General features: G+C 33.3%; 3 protein-coding genes across 3 annotated transcripts; all 3 read right to left on the reverse strand.

Moving 5' to 3' along the window:
• Nucleotides 1-5: 5 nt before the first annotated feature.
• LOC135845263 (hornerin-like) lies at nucleotides 6-4,338 on the reverse strand. Its single transcript, XM_065363728.1, has 8 exons — nucleotides 3,963-4,338; nucleotides 3,785-3,886; nucleotides 3,624-3,674; nucleotides 2,238-2,282; nucleotides 1,933-2,001; nucleotides 1,797-1,847; nucleotides 1,632-1,667; nucleotides 6-1,525 (listed from the first exon to the last, which is right to left on the reverse strand). Exons 1-8 carry the CDS (start codon nucleotides 4,116-4,118, stop codon nucleotides 467-469), a joined length of 1,569 nt encoding a protein of 522 aa, XP_065219800.1. The 5' UTR covers nucleotides 4,119-4,338; the 3' UTR covers nucleotides 6-466.
• A 1,216-nt stretch (nucleotides 4,339-5,554) lies between these two features.
• On the reverse strand, nucleotides 5,555-10,081 carry LOC135844940 (uncharacterized). Its single transcript, XM_065363343.1, has 22 exons — nucleotides 9,926-10,081; nucleotides 9,639-9,847; nucleotides 9,484-9,543; nucleotides 9,221-9,394; nucleotides 9,087-9,140; nucleotides 8,943-8,987; nucleotides 8,787-8,846; nucleotides 8,633-8,689; nucleotides 8,430-8,537; nucleotides 8,285-8,362; nucleotides 7,972-8,040; nucleotides 7,650-7,733; nucleotides 7,444-7,554; nucleotides 7,164-7,274; nucleotides 7,042-7,086; nucleotides 6,839-6,907; nucleotides 6,644-6,706; nucleotides 6,441-6,485; nucleotides 6,274-6,342; nucleotides 6,134-6,202; nucleotides 5,899-5,945; nucleotides 5,555-5,724 (listed from the first exon to the last, which is right to left on the reverse strand). The coding sequence occupies exons 2-22, from the start codon at nucleotides 9,780-9,782 to the stop codon at nucleotides 5,682-5,684; spliced, it is 1,605 nt and encodes a 534-aa protein (XP_065219415.1). The 5' UTR covers nucleotides 9,783-9,847; nucleotides 9,926-10,081; the 3' UTR covers nucleotides 5,555-5,681.
• A 1,084-nt stretch (nucleotides 10,082-11,165) lies between these two features.
• On the reverse strand, nucleotides 11,166-13,275 carry LOC135844097 (uncharacterized). Its single transcript, XM_065362207.1, has 10 exons — nucleotides 13,090-13,275; nucleotides 12,916-12,999; nucleotides 12,767-12,817; nucleotides 12,512-12,556; nucleotides 12,355-12,423; nucleotides 12,194-12,244; nucleotides 11,946-11,996; nucleotides 11,725-11,844; nucleotides 11,524-11,583; nucleotides 11,166-11,398 (listed from the first exon to the last, which is right to left on the reverse strand). The coding sequence occupies exons 1-10, from the start codon at nucleotides 13,144-13,146 to the stop codon at nucleotides 11,282-11,284; spliced, it is 705 nt and encodes a 234-aa protein (XP_065218279.1). The 5' UTR covers nucleotides 13,147-13,275; the 3' UTR covers nucleotides 11,166-11,281.
• Between the last annotated feature and the right edge of the window lie 9,022 nt (nucleotides 13,276-22,297).

The raw sequence follows: 22,297 nt of genomic DNA on the forward strand, positions 1-22,297 counted from the left end.
TGGTGTATCAAGGTATCAGAAATAATGAGAAAATTAAAAATTTATTAGATTGGCTTCTTTACAGACAGAAGATTCCTATTTACTAAATAATCTAGGTAATTCATCATTTTCCCATTGTAAATGTTGATGTCTACCGTTGCTGCACAGAAAATACATGTATGATCAATTGATCAATAATGATGTTGAAATTGTAATGATTGGGTTGAAATGTGAGTATGCATTAAGAAGTAATTAAGTATTATAGGCATAGATATATCTAATGTAATGAATAATGGCTATTCCATTACATATAAAATAAATAACCATATAGGTACTTCACAAAATCACATACTTATCACAATTTCACAACATTTTTAATTCACTGATGGGTACCTAATTATTATTATTTTTTTCTTCAAGATTTGGTGTTAAACTATAGTTAGGTACTTACAATTAACACAACAAATTAAAGTTTAAGGAGACATTTTCACTTATGGAGGACATCATCTGTTGTACTACTGATTTGCATAGCATCATGTTTACTAGAATCATCTATAGCATCAATTTTCTTCCTATCACCCATATCCTTGAAAGAAGGCTCACCTGATTTACCCACACTGAATGATCCACTGTCAGACCCAGACCTACCCGACTCACCACAAGACTGTTTTCTTTCCAATGAATCACTCATTTCATTTTCACCTGAAGCTGACTGGCTACCAGCTGATCCAATTGATTCCCCTGAAGATTGTTTCATTCCAGATAACTCACTATCAGAATCAAATCCACTTGATTCGCCAGACTGTTGCATTCCAGACAACCCACTTTCTTTAAAATGTCCACTATATAGTTCTGACCTGTAAGATCCGTTTGACTTCCCTGAAGATTGTACACCTCCAGATATTGATGTTCTCAAGTCATTGTCATCTGAAGGAATATCCCTTGGCAATTCTATGCTACCAGATTGCATGGATTCCCTTTTACCCGATTTTCCTAAACCATCTACAGATAACTGGTTACCCATGTCTGAACCCATACCTGAACCAGCTGATGATTCTCCCCTACCAGACTGTAAAGACCTACCTCTATCAGATTTTCCATCATAGGAGCCAGATATCAAAGACACACTAGAATCATGATGGGACAAGTCTGAACCATCAGACTTCATGGATCCAGCTTTGCTTAAACCACCTGGACTGCCACTTGACATGTCACTTGGTGTGCTACCTGACACATTACCTGGCATTCTACCTGATATGCCTTTTTCTCCTAATTCTTGGGAACCAGGTTCTGATGATCCTAAACCACTTCTTCCCTGTCCACTTTTGGATGAATCAGATGTAATGCTTCCTGCAGAACCATTCTGGGATGAGCCAACAGAACCACTTTCTTCAGAACCACTGTCTGAACCTGACCCAGAACCTCTGGAACTATCAGATTCTGGACTCATTATTCCTGAATCTGAGCCACTCTCTGATCCTAAATGGCCATCCTTAGAATGGTCAGGTGAGCCTGCTTTATTTTTTGATGTAGGTTTTTTACTCATCTATAAGGAGACATGTAACTCATAATATTAGTTTATATTTTTAGAACTGTAATAGCTTGGTAGGTACTTGATGTTTTTTTAAACAAAGAAAAACACTGTTACCTACCTCTTGAGAGAAATAATCATAGACCAGTTGCAATATCTGAAAAACAATTATTAATGGTTGAAAAAGTTGAATTTGCAAACTTGGGAGTAGATAAGGTACCTAGCTACGAGTACCAACATCATTACATTAAGTTTAGTAAAAGCACTACCAAGTGAAAAAAATTACCTGCCATAAAAGTTGTTTAAGTTTGTTTATGAAACTTTCAGTGGTGATTACCTGTTCAAACACAATAAACCATTAATTTAGATAATAAAGGTACCTATGTACTATTTTTCAGTCATGATAAATATTTTACACTCACTTCTCTCATCCTTTGTGACGTACCAAAAGCTCCCATATCGACTGTATGCCAAACATCATTCAAAAGAATCTAATGAAAAATTGTAATAAAAAATGATATTTCTGGTACCTAATAAGATTTATGGTTTAAAATATATGTAGGTACCTTAATAAATCTAAAATAAAAAGCTTGATTAATAGTTAGTCTAATACAAAGCATCCCAGTACCACAAAACAAAACAAAAACACCAATCTCTACCTATAAGCCAGAAGCAGCTAGTGCTTATAGGTAAGCATAAAAAGATAAATGAATTATCAATATTTTACTTTAGCGTATCTTGCTGGACTGTAAACTAATACGTTATTAAAATCCTAAAAAAAGGGGAATGGGTAGGTTAGAAAATGATTATGAATATTGGTAAGTGCAGTTTTCTACCTACATTTTGATTTAATCAAGTACATAAGGGTAAGGGCGCCCAATATGGACCACATTTTTGTTTTTGAATACTGTGACCGCTGTAATTGAGCTGAAAATTTCGTTGATAGCTTAAAATGTACCTACATCTGTCTACTACCATATACCAAATACGTAAAAGTTTTCAGAAATTTTAAGTGGGTCAAAAATATTGTTTTCTGAAAAGTGTCAAAAATCAAAAATTAAATTTTGGGTTCTTAATATGGACCACATTGAAAATTTATTTTAAAAAAGGCTACAATGTTGTAAAAATACGTTCAATCGCTGAAATTCCATTAGAATATGTTTAATTAAGTCAATAAGAGTAAATTCCAAGTGGCTCAAAATAATTTTTTTACTGAAAAGAGTCAAAATTTGAAAAGTAAATTTTGGGTCCCTAATATGGACTACTTTAACTTGAAATTGTCAAATCCATAGCAAATCTACAGGTAGTCCATATTAGGCTACCCTATAACTTTGAACTTTGAAAAATCATAACTATAAGTACCTTGAATAATTACTAGAATGTCTCGATCGATTCAAAAAACTGTAGCACTTTTCTGTATTAAAAATAAATCACATCATAACGTTTCCCCGGAAAATTTTTCAAGAATCCAGATTTTCATGAAACGTGAAAAAAATTTTGACCCCATCAATTTCGTTTTTTCCCTCTCAGTTCGCGAATTTTGACTTTAGGGGTTTGATTTTGGTCTCATTGTGTTTTTCTGTGAAAAATACACTAGATAAAGCTTGTTCTCACTAGGTAGTGCTCATAGCCAACGAAATCGGCTGGTGGTCCATATTAGGCAGTGGTCCATATTAGGCAGTGGTCCATATTGGGCTACCTTACCCTTACTTAAGTAGGTAGGTAATTATGTAGTTGTTGAAAAAGTATTCCAAGACCACTGATAACTTACCTGGAATAGAAGTAGGTACCCCAAAGTTAAAAAGTTCCTTTGGGTTGAATTTTTAGAGAGGTTTGGTTGAAATTTGAAAAAAAAAAATAAAGAATTTTTCTTTGGAAAATTAATTTGGTGTTTTTTATTGCAGTGTCTAGCAATTTTTAATCAATCGACCATAAGAAAATTAATCCTTTGTCTGAAAAATGGCGGGGCTAGTGACAGCTGTTTTGGAACACCCCTTCCTATGTGTAATTTGAAGATTTGATTCTCATAATACCTACTTAAATATAATTATGCACCTATGTATATTCGTATATGTATTTAAGTACCTAGGTATTCAAAATGATCAATGCGTACCTGAATGAGACTCAGGATGTTTTCCTGCTGTTCACTATCAGCATGTTCAGACTAGATGTACAAAACGATGAATTAAATTATTAAGTATTTACGATCCAAATGGCTCTTGAAAAATTACATTTAATAAGTAGGTAGTATAAAATAAATATCAAATGACATACCTCTTCTTCTAAAGCTTGTAATAGACTCTTAACAGTTTCAGTTTTCGGATCGTGAATATTTGAGGCAATTTTAATATTTGGATTCAAATTCGCACCATCATTCTACAGTCGGTAACATTTTTCATAAAAAATTATCGAATTGCAAAATTCAAATAATGTTAAGATCAAATTCACATACCTCGTTTGTGCCAAGCAATCCGAAAGTTACATCATAGGTGAGATCTCTAGGTTCAAAACGTTTATGTAATGTAGTCGAATCGATCAAACTTGGCAATGGCAGGGCCTTTGACCCCTTTACCAGACATAAAACAGTCAATAGAAATATTTTGTTCATGTTCACTCATGTAGTTTCACTGTTGATCAAGCCATGAGCTTTGTAGAATGAATAACGTGATTTTTTCGCACTCGCCGAGGAATTAAATTTTCACTTCGAAAATTCTAACGCAAGTGTTGTAAAATTTGTATTCACGAAAGAGGAAAAATTTACTATTCGTAATGGTTCTGTTGCTAGCATCGGGTCACCTTGAATTAAACATTATTGGTTAAAATGGGTATACTACATGCTCGTAAACGCGATTCGCTTAACATTTTCTAAATATTTTATAGTAAATTTATAAATACCCAGTGTACATACTTATTTATGTTTTAAAAAGGATCGTTTTTGTTTTCATTGGTGCATTAATCATAACGAAATAGGTAGCTGCGGTATCTTTACTCATAGTTCTAAGGAGAATTTTCTGAACAACCATGTCTACTTGTTGTGTGGTATAATGGCGGTGAAGAAAGCTTAGTTGAAATATTTTCTATTCCCGACATAATTTTCATTCTAATTAGGAGAGAGTGGGGGGGGGAGTATTTGTTAAATCAATTTGAGATTTAAATTTGGTAAAAAAATAAAATGAAAATGAAAAAATGATTCATTTTGAAGAAAAAACTTTAAATTGAATTGAAAACTTCATTTTTAATCTTACTTCGCAATAGTCAGCTTCTAGTTAAGTAAAGGCACCTAATCATTTCTTAAATTAACCATTCAAAATCGCTGAGGCATCAAAATAGGCTGAGAATGGACTGCACCAATCAAATTTTTCTGCACATTTTATGTTCTTAAAATATGTAAATGCTTTTGCTTTGACGAGGCTATTTCTTAAATGGTTTTTCAAAATGACTTCGTTTTTGTTTTTTGTGTTTTTTTTAAAAGTTAAAATAAGGTTCAAAGTATGTACTTACATTTAAAAAAATTAGAGATTTTTTTCTCCAGGGTTTGAAAACATCTATGATAGGTACCATTCTTTCAAGTTGAAAAAAAAAATTAAAATCTTCGGACGAAATATCTTGGAAAATTTTTAAAAATAAAATACACAAAAATGGCTCTCAAAAAATGGAAAAAATAAATTCATTAGGTATTCTACTGAGACCTAGACATACAGATTTTTGAAAAATTAAAAAAGGTAGTTAGGTTAGTTCAACTCATTAAAAAAATCTAATCATGCAAAATTGTGCTCTGTGCTTGTCAAGTTTTTTTATATGTACAAGTACAATATTTAAACCTGATAGTATAATTATTTTAATTTGATTTTTCTTAAGAAGTATCTAAGTAGATTAAGTACCCAAGTGAAAATAGCAAAACTCTATCTACTGGAAGTTATAATCTGGCAGTCTGACTTCTCTATCTCCACTTCTCCAGCTATGTACATACAATCTTTGAGACTCGATCATTGAATAGCTGGCACGATATTAGGCTAAAGAAAATACTTAGTTCTGATTCTGAATGATATTTATTGGAGTTATTTCAAATAGGTACTTATAGATAAACAGATGGGTACTTCGGTATGTTTTGAATTATGATTGTTACGTATGGGTACATATTATAAAAATGAGGAAGAAACATTTAACTTTTTTAATCCATATCGAAATTCTTAATGTTCAATTCATTTAGTAGGCTGTAACACAAATAAGTATCAAAAATTTTAAAAATATTACCGAACGAAGCAGAGCACAAATAATTATGAGAGAAAGAGAGAGAAACAGGATAAAACTCTTCGCATAATTAACTGTAGTAGGTACATGTAATTTTTTTTTTTTTTGAAACACCGCATCTAGCTGAGCTTACTTACTCTTTAAAAGTTTTGGAATCACTGACTCTTTTACTTTTGAACTTGGGCTGGAAAAAAAGTGAGGAATAAAAATGATGAATAGGTACCAACTTACTATAAATAATTTTAAAATTGCTTCAATCCACTTCATTTTAATAAATTCCTCAAAATGCTCATGTTAATGACCATAAACTTTTTACTTTACAAACTCAGTTTTTTAAATAGGTACGAGCATTTTCTCGCATTTTCAACATACCGACAGTGATTGCACAAGTTCTTTCCATAATTCTTCATCGTCATCGCCACTAGAGAAACTTCTAGAAAGCTGCGAAATGTATTTGTTTCAAAAACTAGATTTTCGAAGCACATTACGTTAGTAGGTAGTTAAGTAGGTACCTTATTCTTTCTGCCATCGATGAATTGGATATCTCCCAAATTGCCCAGTTTACTCTTCCCACCTGTGAGCTGCAGTGAATTAAGGGTAATCAAGTAATTTACATTTTAAAGCATTATTATCTTAAGAAGAAGTGATCGGTAAAAATATGTAGGTAGCTACTAACAACCTTGGAAAATTTTCTTCGGATGTCATCGTATTCGTCATCATTCTCCTGTCAGAAAATTGATATTTAGGTATAAAAAGTTGGTCAATGTAAAATGTAAACCAATACCCACTTGGTTATTATGTACGTAAATATGTACAAGTACGCATGAGTATTTGTAATATTAAAATTTAAATATTAGTAGATATACTGATAGGTAACATTACTATATCTCTTTCCAAAGATAAAATTAATTTTCTCAAGTCAGAATCAATTGAAGGATCATTTTTCTGAAACAAAAGTGAAACGTTATCACAAACACAATAATGTAGATATTTTATAAGTTAAAGGTAAGTAAGTATAGGTATGTATGTATGTAGGTGAAGTTAGGTTTTTTTTGTATGTACTCGTAGTAAGCTCACCAGTCGACTTAGTTCGTTTACTATGACGATTTTATCTTGCGAATCTGGATTATTTTCGAATTTTCTTTTCTAAAAATTTAGATTTTTGATGATTAATTCATCGTCAGTGAATAGGTAATAATGTGTCGTTATTTTTTCTTGGGCAGTTATGACGATTACGATTTTCAAAAATACAATTGAAAAATATTGTAGTAGGTACTCACTATTCTCTTGAATCTCTGCTTCGGTGTTCCTCGAATGTTGATTATCTGAAAATTGAAATCATCTCAACTATAGATTTCCATACCAACTTTTTACATACACGGGTTATAAAACTGAAATTAACCTCAAATGGGTTCTTTCCTGATCCTGAGCCATCTAAATCTTCTAAATCGCTAGTCTTGAGAACAATGATGCGAGATGAGCTATTTTCGTCATCGTCGTCATCGCTTGCACCCTGTTAAATTGAAATTTTCAGATATGTAGGTACCTACTTGTAAGTTGCAAGTAGGTAAATATTATTTTGTTTTTTTATAAATTTTAAAATGAAAAAATTTGTTGTGGATTATTATGTGTTCATGTAAGGTGAAAAAAAACGTAAGTATACCTATATACATATAACTTACTGATGGATTTCTAATTTTTTTGATGATGTTAATTAAATCTGAATTATTATTACTTCCTTTTGGTAGCTTTGATAAAATATCAAGATCGATATCACCTCCTCCTCCTCGAGACTACCAAAATAAAATAAAAATAATAATAATGAGGTTAGTAAAATATTTGAGCTGAGTAATTTTTGGTTTTGTATAAAATATTTGTTTTATATTACTCCATTGCCATTATTGCTCAATAATTTCAAGAGCATTGCTATGAGAAGCGAAGTATTTTGATCTGCAGGCTGAGTAGGTGCTGTCTGAAATAGGTATTTAAAATTTTTATTATAAATATAAAAATACATAATATTATTATTATCATTCAGGTTCGAGTATGGTATAGAAGTTTCAACAAACACCAGTGCTTGAATTTAAAAAAAAAATCGCTGAACGATCGATTGAGATCAAAATGAATTAGGCTTGTTCTCAGACTATGCTACAATTTATGTTTTATTAAAAGGTATGAATACTTCATTCTTCCATATTGAAGAGTCTTACTTGTGAGCCACCTCCAATCAGTAAGTTTCCTAGAACATCCGGCGTAACTACGCTTCCACCACCAAGGTTCTAAAAAAAAAATAATAATAATAATAAAACAAAACAATATACCTAGGTAATAGTGTAGAATCACATTAAGTAGGTACTCAACATAATAACAACATCTAAGTATTCACTTATGATCATCTTTTGATATGCATTTTATATGCTATGCTGGGTAAGTATAAAATGTTCTATGGGTACCAATTCATTCCAGTAATTTTAATCGTTTAAAATAAACTTAAAAAAAAATTGTATGCATATTTGGACCTACCGGTGGTTGTTGGCCTTGCTTCATTCTTAAAATATCTTGTATAGAGACGAAGTTCACTCCAGGAACTGCACCAGCACCCTTCAAAAAAATGTTATATCATGACCAAATCGGGGCTCAAATTAAAAATAAAAATGTTTATTCTTACTGCTGAGCTAATAGCACCCGCATTGCTTGATGAGATCGCTGCAGGAAATCCGGAGATACCCAAGTTATTTCTAGCACCTCCAAAATATAAACCAAGTATGGAGGAGAGCTGAAGCAATTAAAATATTGCTCAAATCAACTACCTATTACCCAAGTTTAATTGAATAATAGATACTGTTAGTTTGAAAATTATGAAAAACTAACCAATTGCATAAGGCCTGCGAATGGATTACTGCTCCCCATTTCCGTGAAACATCGACTCTGTAAGTGGTAAATATTAAAATAAGGCAATCTTGTTTGTATTAATATATTATTTTTTTTTTGTGGATCCCTACTTAGGTATTACTTGGATATTTACCCTTTTTGAGGAACCGAATGGACCAATATCTATGATGTGACGAGCGTTCTTATAAACAACCTAGTGATAAAATCATCAGTAATTTAATTTCTAATCATTTAAGTAATAATTTTACTAAACAAGGGATCTCAGATAAGTAGGTACAGATATACTCACCTCAACATATGGAGAAGAAGTTTCAGAGACAGTATCCGTCAAGTCCTGGAAATTAAAAAAAAAAAAAGTTAAAAATTGAAAATCATTGTTTCCTTTTTTTATTTTTATTATTAGATGGAATTTCATAGATAGGTAAGCTTATACCTTCCATAAACTCCTCAAGGTTTCGGTTTTTTCTTGATCGTGTGTATTGATGACCTACATTATTGAAAAACAAGAACAAAAACAAACAAATAGGTAGGTAATTAACAAAGTTATTTTATTTTTTTAAATCTTACATCTTCTTTCAGTTGTTCTAAAAGTGCATCAACATTTTCGAGTTCAGCTCCTTTGGGAAGTTCGTCCACAGGTTTGATTTCCTCTGCAATGGAATTGTGATCGAAGCCTTGATTCGTTTGACTAAGAATGTCATGTCCCGGAGAATTATCAGATGATTTACTGTTTTTGTCACTCTGTAATGGAATAAAAATGAAAATAATTTTACAGAATTAGTTAGACACGATAAATAAAAATATGCGATCATCTTGAGATAGGTAGGTACCTTTATAACATTTGACTTTTCTTCGAGATGATCAACTGTGGGTACGTTTACATTATTCTCCTTCATACAATCAAACCAAAATTAAAATTTGTAATACGCAAGTCATCACGATCATAAAATAAGCTAGGTAATCGTATTAAAAAAAAAAAAATCACCTCCGAAGACCAAAACCACGACGACATATAATCGCCTACACCTCGTGGTTCTAGTCGTTCGTTATTCTGCTGAGGAAATCCTTCGACTGTTAGCCAATAAATACAAATTATTGATATCGTGAACGTACTGAAATCCATGCTCATGATTTTTTTCAAAACAGGTCATTTGTTGTGATGAAATTGCAGCTCTTTACCGCATTATCGATGAACTAGAAGAAAACTAGTCTAATTCAATTGTACTCGTATGATTTGGTTTGATGACGTAGTTATGTTCTACAGATGCTTACAGAATAACGAAGAAAAAGAAAATTCTATACAGGTCGCTTAATTATGACAAATGCTACAAGTGTTGCACGTCGTGTTGAAGAACGTGTAAATTATTTTACAAAGTGTTTGTGTATGTAGGCTTTCTGACAGAAATCAGCAGTTCAGTCACCACGTACCTGCGTGGTCGTCTATTTATATCCACCTGCTCAAATTTTGATTCAGTCGGTATGTTTTTGAAAAATTGCGAAAGTGATGAAATGTGAAAATTGTTGGTAAATTATTGGTAAAAAACATGTCGAAAAACAATGTAGGCAAATAAACGATGTACGCGTGAGCAAAAATTTACATTTTAAATGAAAATGAACTTGATTGAAAAACTGAAATGAGGATTTGGAAGGTATAGATTCAAGGTTGCACATGTTCATTAGAGATTTACAGAGAACATGGGAACATAAGAACATATACCTAATCACACATGGAGCGAATTGCTCAACATAATATGAACGATTAAGTTCAACGAACGTGTACGATTGATCATTATTATTTTGTCTGAGCTATGAAACACACGTGGTAAAGAAATCTTCGGGATTTGTGTTTAGTTTCATATTCCTTTCTTGAAAAAAACAAAAAAAACAAAAAAAACGAGAATTGCAAATGAGAAAGTGAAAGTTGAAAGAACCTTAGTTATATTGAAATATTTTTAATGAAGAAAGAATAAACCAACGACGAGATGAATGATTCTTTTAAATTACCTACCTAATCATTTTTGCATTATTCTCCTAAAAATATCATTATCAGAATGATTTTGGTAATCCCTAAAAATTTGTAGAGTGGCTCATCAGCTAGGTTACTTAAGACTCGATCAGTAAAAAAATTTTGAGTGAGGATTGGTGAGGAAAAGTTGAAAAATAACCCGAAATTTACTCAATAATAGAAATCAATTCACTCTTCTGTAAATGTGATCACTGATTAGCTGTGATATTGAGTTTTGAACACATGAGATGAAAAAAAATGTAGAGACAAAACTTTTTTCTTCGAAGAAAAGTATGGTTTTCATCTCTACCTACTTAAGTAATGTTTTTTTTTTTTTTTTTTTTTTTAGGAACAATTTGTTTTTATTTTTCAAGTCGGAAATTTTCATGGAAGTGAGTATTGATCATTCTCTAAAATTTGAACATACAAAAATTTGAATGAAGTTACTTAGATTGGTATTCCTATTTCAGAAAATTTTGAGTAGATTAGTTAAATAATGAAAATGGATCATTTCAAAACATGCATCATATTTGAATAATGAAGTTCACATCTTTAATGTGATTTACATTGGTACATCCAATCAAATGGTTGATAAATTTAATTCATCACTGATTGAAGTGTTGTTAATCATGGTGAGATTCCTGATCAGCTTTAACCTTTTCGTCTACTTCTTTGATAGCGTCAGCTAATAACTTGATGCTCTTTTGCAGTGTGTTTTTATACTCAATTTCAAAAAAATTCTGCAAAACGAAACAAAATACTTGTTACAATTCGGTTTCTAATAATATAATGCAAGATGAACTTCTGTATTCTGTAATAGTAAAATAAAATTCAAAATAATGTTGACCAACGAAAATTTTCTCACTTCTTTTTTAATTTTTTCATTCACAGCATCGCTGATAGGGATTGAATTTTCTTCCACATACTGAATATACAAGTTAGAAAGATTCATATTATTTATTTTATAAAAATCAAGAACCATTAATTTTCAGTGTCAAATTTTAGTAAGTACCTACAGAAAGGTAAGTCATCGCTGTAATAAAATTTAAATGAAAAAGTTTCATACTTTCCTCAACGCATCTTTCTCGAATAAAATAGTGTCGATTTCGCATAACTGATGTTGTAAAGATGTTTTCATGAAAATCGCGTCTTCCACGAAATATTCTTTATTATCTCCAAGATCTGCCTAACAAAAATAAGTACAAAATATGATAAATTGTGTTTTTGATTCATATCATTTACTCTTATGAAATAAGTGTCACTTAATATTCGAAAATTTCAGCTTACCGTGTACGAATGATCAATATGCTGATCTCCGAAACCAAACCAAGATAATATCTAGAAGTAAATTTTGAAAAATTATGAATTTAAAGCTCAATGTATTCATTCAATGATTCATTTTTAATCAAACTTCTCTGTTTTGTTTTGTTTTTTTTAATAAAAAGCTTTATAAAACAATTAAATATTTTCCTAACGAAAGCCCAATTTTATCACTAGTGGGCGCAGCGCATCAGGTACCTACAAGGATCACTCACATTATAAAATATAGATACAATGAGATTCCACAGTTGCATCAGCTTGCTTTCCTAAAACAATTAAAAAATCAAGTCAAGTCATGATACTTGAAAATAATAATACCTACTTAAAATGAATTAATAATGCAATCAATAACGTATTAACTACATATTTGCTTTACATTTTGAGATCTTAAAGCACTTCCAGTGGTACCCATATTTACTGCAAATCGTACTCCATTCAATGTTAACTAAAAATTAAAAATTAAAAACATTTTAAACTCCAAAAAAAAAAAAAAAATAGCTCATGCTTTTAAGGTTGATTTATTGGCAGATTACTTTGGCGTATTGTTTCGATTTATCGTCCATTTGTGACTTGAAGCTCTAATTACAAAAAAAAAAAGTTCATAATAGGTAGGTAGATCAAGTCTGCATAAAAATACTCGTGTCGAGCATTTAACATTTAACAATATACCATAAATTTAACCTTAATTTATGATACTTGCGTCAAAGAAGCTAAATATATTTGTAAATAATGTAAGTTACCTACCTAAAAACGATAGGTAATTGTTATGTGAACTTATGTGAGCATACTTGTATAGTATCCTTCGCCATTTCTTTGAATATTTCTCTCGATGATTTCATCTGCATACATATAAATACATATGGGTACACATTGAAAAAATTTACAACATTTTACTTTGAAATTTGTTTCTATAATAGGCCAACTGGATATATCGCACCATTTCTGCCACGTAATCAAAAACATTTTCGGCGGAGAGAACTGGTAAATCATCCAACGATGACGGATCATCATCGTCAATATCCTGACATTTCAACAAATCTTGTTAGATCTTACCTTTTAAACAATATGTGTAAGGTGTAATTAAAAACACCTAAATTAGGTAGGTACTTACTAAACCGAAGGATGCACTGATGCACATAACGACCACCGTGATTTGTAAAAGTTTCATTTTTGATGGATTTTTTATTCGGTAGAATTCGCGGATTCTATTTGAAACGAACTTTGGACGTGTTGATGATGTTATGAAGGTTAAAACTAACTCTGTCGCGCATTTTAACGTTTTTTCATGTTGAATATTACAATTCATATGTTTACCTACCTACGGAGGCCTATTTAACAACTGCATTTTTGAACGATAATGTTGGATGAAGCGTTTCTTCAATTTCATTTTCTCGATTGTGGATTTGTTGATGAAGAAGCTGTCTCTGGGAATAGGAATTATTACTTAAACAGTATTTCAAAAATAGACGACTATGTTTAAAATTTATTATATTATGGCAATGCAATATTGAGTACTTGCACAGATAATTTTTTTTACTTAGTTTAATTTATTATAGTTATTCATCCAAACATTAAATTGCCTAAGCTGCGAAGTCGATAGGAATTTAACAAAACTATTTCATTTCTATTAAAATGAAACTTCAGGTCAAAGTCTACAGAATTTTTTTCTAAATGAACTTTTATGAATGCACTATGAGAAATTGGTTCAGCTAAAAATACTCCAAGAATGTTTTTTCTTTATCAATTGTTGTTTGTGAGAATGAAGTAGGTATAGGTAGGTACTACTTATGAAGAGTCGTATGACATACCTATTTTACTTAGGTACCTATAATTTTGGAAAATGAAATAATGTAGGACTGTGTTTCAATGTGTAATGGGAAACTTTTTCGTGCAATTTAATTTTTCCTTGAATTCAATAAGAAAAATTTTCCAAAAATCAAAAGACTCTTAATAAAATTGTTTCAAAAAAGTAAAATAAAATGAGAATGAAAATCCGCTTGAAATGTAGGACTTGTAGATTTTTTATTCTTCTCAAAATCGTGTAAAGTGAAGAACTATAGGGGTACATTTCCCCCTACCCACCCATTTTGGGAGGGGCGGTAAAAAGCACCTAGAAGGATAGTGCTAGGTTAGTGCTGGTTAGTGCACGCATCCCCGACGTTAGTGCACGCCCCCTTCACCCCCATTTTTTAAAAAATATGTGGGGGGGTACAGGGAAACGTGGTACCCCCCCATTCACGGAAGGGGGTTAAAAACCACCTAGAAGGTTAGTGCTAGGTTAGTGCTGGATAGTGCACGCATTCCCGACGTTAGTGCACGCCTCCTTCGCCCCCATTTTTTAAAAAATATGTGGGGGGGTACGGAGAAATGATTTACGAAAAAAGGGGGAGAACGTCGTTGAAATGGTTAAAACCCACATAGTTCGACTCAGTTTCGTTAGTGCTGGTTAGTGCACACACTTATACAATTATTCCCCCTCCCCCTCCCCCCAAAAAATTAAATAAATAATTTTACACACTGTGGTCCAGTAAAATCAGCATCGAATAGGGAAAATCGAAGTGGCAAGCTGATTTTCGGTATATTGGTCCATTTTAATGTCCTGAAAACGAATCCTAGGAGTACCCTACTGTACCGGGTGAGCTTCTTCCCAAATTCTGGATCTTAGCTCCCCCCCCCCGCATCCGGGTTTGACCAAAAAATCTCGAATATGTAATACATGCATTCGTGACTCGAAAATGGTTGCAATCAATGGTGGGGGGGGGATTCAATTCTACAAACCAAATTCCAGATTTTTATTTCGTTATTCATCGAATGTTTTTTTGAAAGCCTCTAACGCAAGAATGGTTTTAAAAAATGTTGTTGTATGTACTTGTACGTCAAATTTTCCATCAGATGAGCCATATTGATCAATTTTCCAGTCCCAAGAGGAGGTGGACCTACGGCGCTTCGAACATACGGGGGTTTGGAATAGCTTCATAACGTTGATAGTTAATACTGATCGTAATATTTTTAATCATTCAAAAATGGTATGGTGGTGGTTCACCTTGTTTTTTTGGGGTACACAGCGGACTACCCTGAAAATCCAAAATATGCGCTTAAATATATATGCTCGATCTAAAAAGTAAAAATATTCCCTAACGATATGGGTATTGTTTTACAGGAAAAATCAATTCCTATACGATTTTAGTAATACTGTTGTGTAATACCAAGAATTCACGAACAAAAATCCAAAACATAGCGTTTTAAAATCACGAAAAGGTAATTCTAATTTCATTATTAAAGGAATAAAAATCAAATAAAATGAACAAAAAAAAATAAGTAGGTACGAATGAGCTATCGCCAGTTTCACAAATTTTGCGGGGAAAAAAATGAAAAATACCCAAATACTAATTTGATGCAAAAATTTGAAATTGAGCAAAATATTCCCTAAAAACGTAAAATTAGCTCTAAAAAGAAAACGCAAAATATTCCCTAAAAAGTGCCAAAATATGCTTTATATATCTATGCTTTTATGGTGAAATATGCCAAAACATGCTCTAACGAATTAGGCTCATTTTACTAGAAATTTAATGGATCGTGGAGATAATTGGAAAATTCCCTATCCCTTATGCATTCAAAAAATATGCTCCAGCATAAAAATCCGAGCCCCGGTAATTATAAATTATAAACGCATAAAATCTAAGAAAAAGTATTCGCAATATTTTTTTTCAGTTTTAGATTTCAACTTCAATATGTTTGCCTGAAAGTCCAATTGCAAGCTTTTCGAATTTTAATCACTGATTTGGAATCCCTTCTGTAATTCTAAATTCCACAATCAGATTTGCTTCAAGTTCACTCAAGTCTTGAGAAATGAGAGTCTCCAAAGTTTGTTTGTTTCACATGAAACCGAAGGTATGATGTGTGCAGATTAGGATTACAGTGATTTCCTATCCCACTCCTCCCCTATAAACTTTTAGAAGTTTGTGACGAAAATCATTTTTTAGCAAGAATGCTATGGGAACGCCTTTAAAAAAAGATACCTAGAGGGAATTTTTAGTTTAATGTTACAGAATAGGGACTTTTAGCAAAAATTGCGGAAGTGGGAGGGGAGAAGAGTCCTCAGCGAAGACACAAAATCACATTTTGCAAAAAAGTGTGTGAAAATATACTTTCACAGGTGAAAAGGGATGGGGAGGGATTGAAAAGTCGTTGAAACACTTAAAAAATACATCTCGTAACAGGAGTCAAATAATTCGCCTGGTAAAACAACAATATAATCGATTTAATGATGATTGATGATTATTCAACCACCATGACATTTTTTTGAATGATTAAAAATATTACGATCAGTATCAACTATCAACGTTATGAAGCTATTCCAAACCCCCGTATGTTCGAAGCGCCGTAGGTCCACCCCCCCCCCTGGGACTGGAAAATTGATCAATATGGCTCGTCTGATGGGAAATTTGACGTACAAGTACATACAACAACATTTTTTAAAACCATTCTTGCGTTAGAAGCTTTCAAAAAAATATTCGATGAATAACGAAATAAAAATCTGGAATTTGGTTTGTAGAATTGAATCCCCCCCCCCCACCATTGATTGCAACCATTTTCGAGTCACGAATGCATGTATTACATATTCGAGATTTTTTGGTCAAACCCGGATGCGGGGGGGGGGAGCTAAGATCCAGAATTTGGGAAGAAGCTCACCCGGTACAGTAGGGTACTCCTAGGATTCGTTTTCAGGACATTAAAATGGACCAATATACCGAAAATCAGCTTGCCACTTCGATTTTCCCTATTCGATGCTGATTTTACTGGACCACAGTGTGTAAAATTATTTATTTAATTTTTTGGGGGGAGGGGGAGGGGGAATAATTGTATAAGTGTGTGCACTAACCAGCACTAACGAAACTGAGTCGAACTATGTGGGTTTTAACCATCAGTGGCGCCCACGTAGGTATTGCGCTATTGCGGCTGCAATAGGGGCCCTTGCAATGTTGGGGCCCCCAGTAGAATTTGAGGCCCCTCAAGTTAAAGTTTGGTAGACAAAAAATCAATTTAGAGCAAAAAAAAAAAAGAAATAACCACAACACAATGAGTGTGTACAGTACCATAATTAATACAACAATACAACATTATTCATATGTACATCTACATACCTACCTACATACTTTATTCGTTGAGTATTTGCCTATGTGTTCAACAGAGTTTGATGATTCTATGCTCAAGTGAGCCCCAAAAGAAATAAGTTCTCTGGGTGGATAATGCGCCCTCTAGTGAAAAGAGGCCCCTTTTGAGCCATGAATTTTTAATGCATATAGTAAATCAAGATTAGGAAAATGGATCCTACAGGCCCTAATTTTTGCGATTTCTCTGTAAATTTTTGTGAACCAAGTAGGCATGTCGTCGGTAACGCGTTTGATACTGATTTTGTGATTTTTGAAAATTTTAAATTGACCACTTTTGATGATCTGTGGAAATTTGGAATTTTCCGGCAGAATTGTTGATTTACCGACTAAACCACCAGGCAATCTATCCTCAAAATTCTTATTTTTTTCCAAAAGCTTTTACCCTCGCTTTGCTCGGGCTCATTTGTTTTTTCTGTTTTTGAAATGTTCATTATTGTGCTTGGAATGTATTTTGTTCAAACTTTCAAAAATTCCAGTGATGGAAAAACTGACTTTTCACTTCAAAATTACTGCTGTTTTGCTTCTTGAAAGTATAAATTTTGAAAAGCTTTTGCTATCGTTTCACTCGGGTCAATTTGATTCTCCTTTTTACGTTTAAAATTTCAAGAAACCATTGATAAAATTTAGAAAAAGAAGAGATCAAAAAAACTGAATGCTTGCATCAAAATTGATTTTGTTCTACTTTTGGGACTACAAATTCTCCAAAGCATTTGCCCGAGCGAATTTGAAAATGTTGAAATCAGAAAAACCAAATTTTTTCATTAAAATTGATGATGTTCTACTTTTCAAATCACAAATTTTCCAAAACGTTGTCCTCGGTTCGCTTGGGTCATTTATGATACTGCTTTCAATAATAGTAGGAATATGACAACTAAGCAGAAAAATTCCAGAAATACTCATAATAGGTACTCACAGCATATGAAAAATGCAAATTTTTCATTTCAAAAATGTTTGATATCACAATGCTCAGCACTTTAAAATTTTGAATATTGCGTCAAAATTACAATTTTTTGTTGGCAAAAGTACGATGCACCCTCACCCTCACCCTCCCAAATAGCATGACTTGTCCTATCCTATACCCTCATTTCGAAACACAGATTTTCTCTGCGCGTCCCTGAAGACAGAAAGCTGTTGATGAAAACTTGGAAATTTTTGGGCAAAGTTGGCAGAGTTGGAAATAAGTTGTGTATGCTGAAAAAACCTAAGAATTACCAAAAACCATAGGTTTTTACTTCTGGAATTATTAATTTTCCAAGGCTTTTGCCTCGCTTCGCTCAGGCCAGATCGTTTTTTTTTTCCTTTCTTTGATCAAAGTTTGAGAGAAGAAATATTCACTTCTCACATCAAAAGTGATGTTGTTTTACTTGGAATTTTCCAAATAAAAAAATCCAATGTATTTCAATCAGAACTTCCAGAAAGTCCCAAATTTCGATAAAATGTCAAAAAATGTCCTATTTTTCGCCGAAAATTAAATTTATTCTTTATAAAAATGTAAAAATTATGTCCTAAGAAAAAAAATTGTAAATTTTCGAGAGCTTTTGTCCTCACCTCGCTCGAGCCTTATTCATTTTTTTAAGAATATTATTATAATTTTCTGAAAACTACAAATGCCTAAGTCATGAAAACCAGTTTTTTTTTTTGCATTATCAAGAATATTCAAGAATGATGTTAGGTATTCACGTTTTGAATCATCATTTTCCTGTTCTTTTCTCCGACCAAAGTTGGGGGTAAAAAACCTAACTTTTCACGTCGAAAATGATGTTGTTTTATTTTAAAAATTATCAATTTTCGAAAGCTTTTGCCCTCGCTTCGCTCGGGCCTTTACCTATTTCTAATTTTGAACATATTGTAATTTCCTGAAAACTATTGTTGAAATTTTTAAATGTTGAAGCTACAAAAATATCAACTTTTTGCATCAGTTATCAGTTATTTTACTTTTTGAATAATCAATTTTTTCATAATTTTGCCCTCGCAAATTCAAGTTCTGCTATGTACACAATTTCTCAAAAATTTTCAAGAATGGAAATTCAACTTCAGAAATTTAATAAACATACCTAACCAAATCAATAGAGGGCTCTAAAAAAGAATGGAAATTGAGATACATAGTTACTTATTTGAATTTAGGGGATAGTTTTAGACAAGATACAACTCATCCAAATTTCCCATTAAAAAAATTGCACAATCAAGTATACCCATGGCAATCATTAGGCTTTTTCTGAAAAAATGGGGGCCCTCCTGAAAAAAATTTTGGGGCCCTCATGAAATTTCTGCAATAGCACTTTTGCAACATCTGGGCGCCACTGTTAACCATTTCAACGACGTTCTCCCCCTTTTTTCGTAAATCATTTCTCCGTACCCCCCCCCCCCACATATTTTTTAAAAAATGGGAGCGAAGGAGGCGTGCACTAACGTCGGGAATGCGTGCACTATCCAGCACTAACCTAGCACTAACCTTCTAGGTGGTTTTTAACCCCCTTCCGTGAATGGGGGGGGTACCACGTTTCCCTGTACCCCCCCACATATTTTTTAAAAAATGGGGGTGAAGGGGGCGTGCACTAACGTCGGGGATGCGTGCACTAACCAGCACTAACCTAGCACTAACCTTCTAGGTGGTTTTTAACCCCCTTCCGTGAATGGGGGGGTACCACGTTTCCCTGTACCCCCCCCCCCCCCCCCACATATTTTTTAAAAAATGGGGGTGAAGGGGGCGTGCACTAACGTCGGGGATGCGTGCACTAACCAGCACTAACCTAGCACTATCCTTCTAGGTGCTTTTTACCGCCCCTCCCAAAATGGGTGGGTAGGGGGAAATGTACCCGAACTATAGTGCTAAAATTCATACACTATTTCAGAAATTCATTCCGAAAAAATCTGTCAAAAAATTTGTTGCAAAGATATCCACACAAATTCTCCATAATTTTATTTCGATAGGTATTAATTTGACATAGTGTAGAAGGCCCGCATCATCTAAGGTGATTCTTATCATAAGTACCACCTGAGAGGATGCTAATTATACCAACCTATTATCGTATATGGAAACGTGTGTAAATATTTAGAGTAAAATAAATGTGCAAGATCTTGGATACTTGTACATATGACGCCAGAGGCGGTCAACCTTTCTTATTTAGTCAAGTTATTTATTAGACAAGGGTTGACAGCCCCCGCGACATTTATGGCTCGAGATAGGAAAATAAGCTCATTATTTATCAAAATTTATTGTAAAGAATGCTCGCTTTTTGACAGGTCCCGGCTTCTCTTTGAAATTTAGCGACATCACGAGCATTTCTACCCCTTTTATACCATGTGACCATGGGGGAGGTGCTTATTTCACACCTTTTTCTATATAAGAAATCGTTTTAACGCCAAAAACCACTTGGCTCCTAAACCTGCAGTAAAAAGGTACCTCGTCGCGAATGTCCGTACTGTCGTGATTTTATCATATAATTTCTTACCTTAAAAGTAGAGAAATTATTCATATTTGTGATTATGAAGGTCCCTCGGTGGTGTAGTAGGTAGAGCCGCGGACCTCCGTTCACGAGGTACCCGGGTCAAACCCACCTACAGAGGCAAGCTTGTGCATGTAATTAAAAATCATTCGTGCAATTATCAACATTACATGCCAAGTACCAGGGGACTACCAGTTTAGCCGAGCTAACAGATAATGCACGCCATCTGTTAGCAGAATCAAAAAGCTGAAACTGGTTTGAGAGTCTATAGAGGTCAACACTGAGGAGCTCGGGGTCTCTAAACTACCCGGCTAGCTCCAAGGTGCTTGTGTAGATGTCACTAGAAAGCAATGGGAAACTACTAGTGGAAGCTCGAAACAACGTCGATTCCCCAGAATAATCGCAGTGGCAATAGGCATTCACCTCGCCCTGTTAGGGTACCACAAAAATGCGATTTCCAATGTCCTGTAAAGGACAAGGAACCACGACGACGACGACGTGATTATGAAAATCATGATCTACCCTTTTTTAATTTACGCCACCCTTGTGTATGGTTAATTCTCTTTAATTTGATCATGGATCCGATGATCATTAATTTGTGTCTTTTTGGCAATTTACCCTGAACCAGTCAGGCACAAATTGTGCAAAGAATTAAAATGAATCTCGTTTAGTTAAGTTCCATCGATGCTTTTGGTACCTAAGTATAAGTAAAGCCCAGGAAAGTGATGGAAAAAGTGTATAGTTTGGTAAGTAAGTTTATGGCAACTTACTCATATCCAATTAATTTAGCTATAGCAATTAATTAGAGTAGATGGATGAGTATGCCACAGCATGAGGACGTGGGTGCTTGTTCAATTAATTTATTTATCTTTCGAATGGAGTTAGACAAAATTACATCTTGTTCTCTTTGATTTAACTTAATTTTACCCATTGGAGTTATATGTATTTGGTATCAATAACTACAATGCATAAAAGTATTACTTTATTGTACCTGATGTAAAATTATTCTATCTCTGCCTTAAAACGGCTCTCAGGCAACCATTAATGTTTGTAAAAAGATTAGATGCTGTCTTTGTAAATTACGTTTTAAATTTAATAAATACTTTTTAATTTGTTTTGATGTCTGAATCTATTTCTTTCGTCACTGCATAACTTTGCATATACTCATCCTGCACTATATCTAAAAAGCCTCCACAACTGAGCTACCAGGCAATCTCTCTAATATTTCACCCTTAAGAAATATTAGGAAAAATTTCACCACTATAGGAAGGAATTCTTTTCTATACTTATCAATTAACACCAGTTGTGTCAGAATGAACTATATCAAATTAATTTTTTTTTTTAATGGTTTGGAAATTATTCTTTTGAGTGCTTGTTTCAGAGTTTTCGTTAAAATTCTCTGTAAATCGGAACTATTGAAATCAGCATTTAATTTCTTTTCAAAATCATAAAATGTCTTTTATTTTGAATCTAAAAATTAACGCGAGAAAATCCAAATCGCCGAGCGTTTAAATACTCAAAACTGGAAAAAAGGTCAAATTGCGATGAAGGGGGGGGGGGGTACCAGATCGAAACATCGTCGAAAGAACTTCAACCAGAAAATTCCTCGATCGACGATCAGCCGTTCAAAATTGATAACTAGGAAATTTTTCATTACCTACTCTTTCGTAGAAATCAAAGATTCATGATTGTACATTCT

Source organism: Planococcus citri, chromosome 4, assembly GCF_950023065.1.
Source record: "Planococcus citri chromosome 4, ihPlaCitr1.1, whole genome shotgun sequence".
In the NCBI taxonomy this organism is placed as follows: Eukaryota; Metazoa; Arthropoda; class Insecta; order Hemiptera; family Pseudococcidae; genus Planococcus; species Planococcus citri.

Coding starts and splice junctions, on each gene's coding strand:
- LOC135845263 (XM_065363728.1), bottom strand. CDS start 4,118: ATGAACAAAATATTTCTATTGACTGTTTTATGTCTGGTAAAGGGGTCA. Junction 3,887..3,962: donor GATTGCTTGGCACAAACGAG/GTATGTGAATTT, acceptor TACCGACTGTAG/AATGATGGTGCGAATTTGAA. Junction 1,526..1,631: donor ATGATTATTTCTCTCAAGAG/GTAGGTAACAGT, acceptor GTCTCCTTATAG/ATGAGTAAAAAACCTACATC.
- LOC135844940 (XM_065363343.1), bottom strand. CDS start 9,782: ATGAGCATGGATTTCAGTACGTTCACGATATCAATAATTTGTATTTAT. Junction 6,486..6,643: donor TATCTTTGGAAAGAGATATA/GTAATGTTACCT, acceptor ATTTTCTGACAG/GAGAATGATGACGAATACGA. Junction 5,725..5,898: donor GATTCCAAAACTTTTAAAGA/GTAAGTAAGCTC, acceptor TTTGTGTTACAG/CCTACTAAATGAATTGAACA.
- LOC135844097 (XM_065362207.1), bottom strand. CDS start 13,146: ATGAAACTTTTACAAATCACGGTGGTCGTTATGTGCATCAGTGCATCC. Junction 12,557..12,766: donor TGGCGAAGGATACTATACAA/GTATGCTCACAT, acceptor TTTTGTAATTAG/AGCTTCAAGTCACAAATGGA. Junction 12,245..12,354: donor GTGCTTTAAGATCTCAAAAT/GTAAAGCAAATA, acceptor TAATTGTTTTAG/GAAAGCAAGCTGATGCAACT.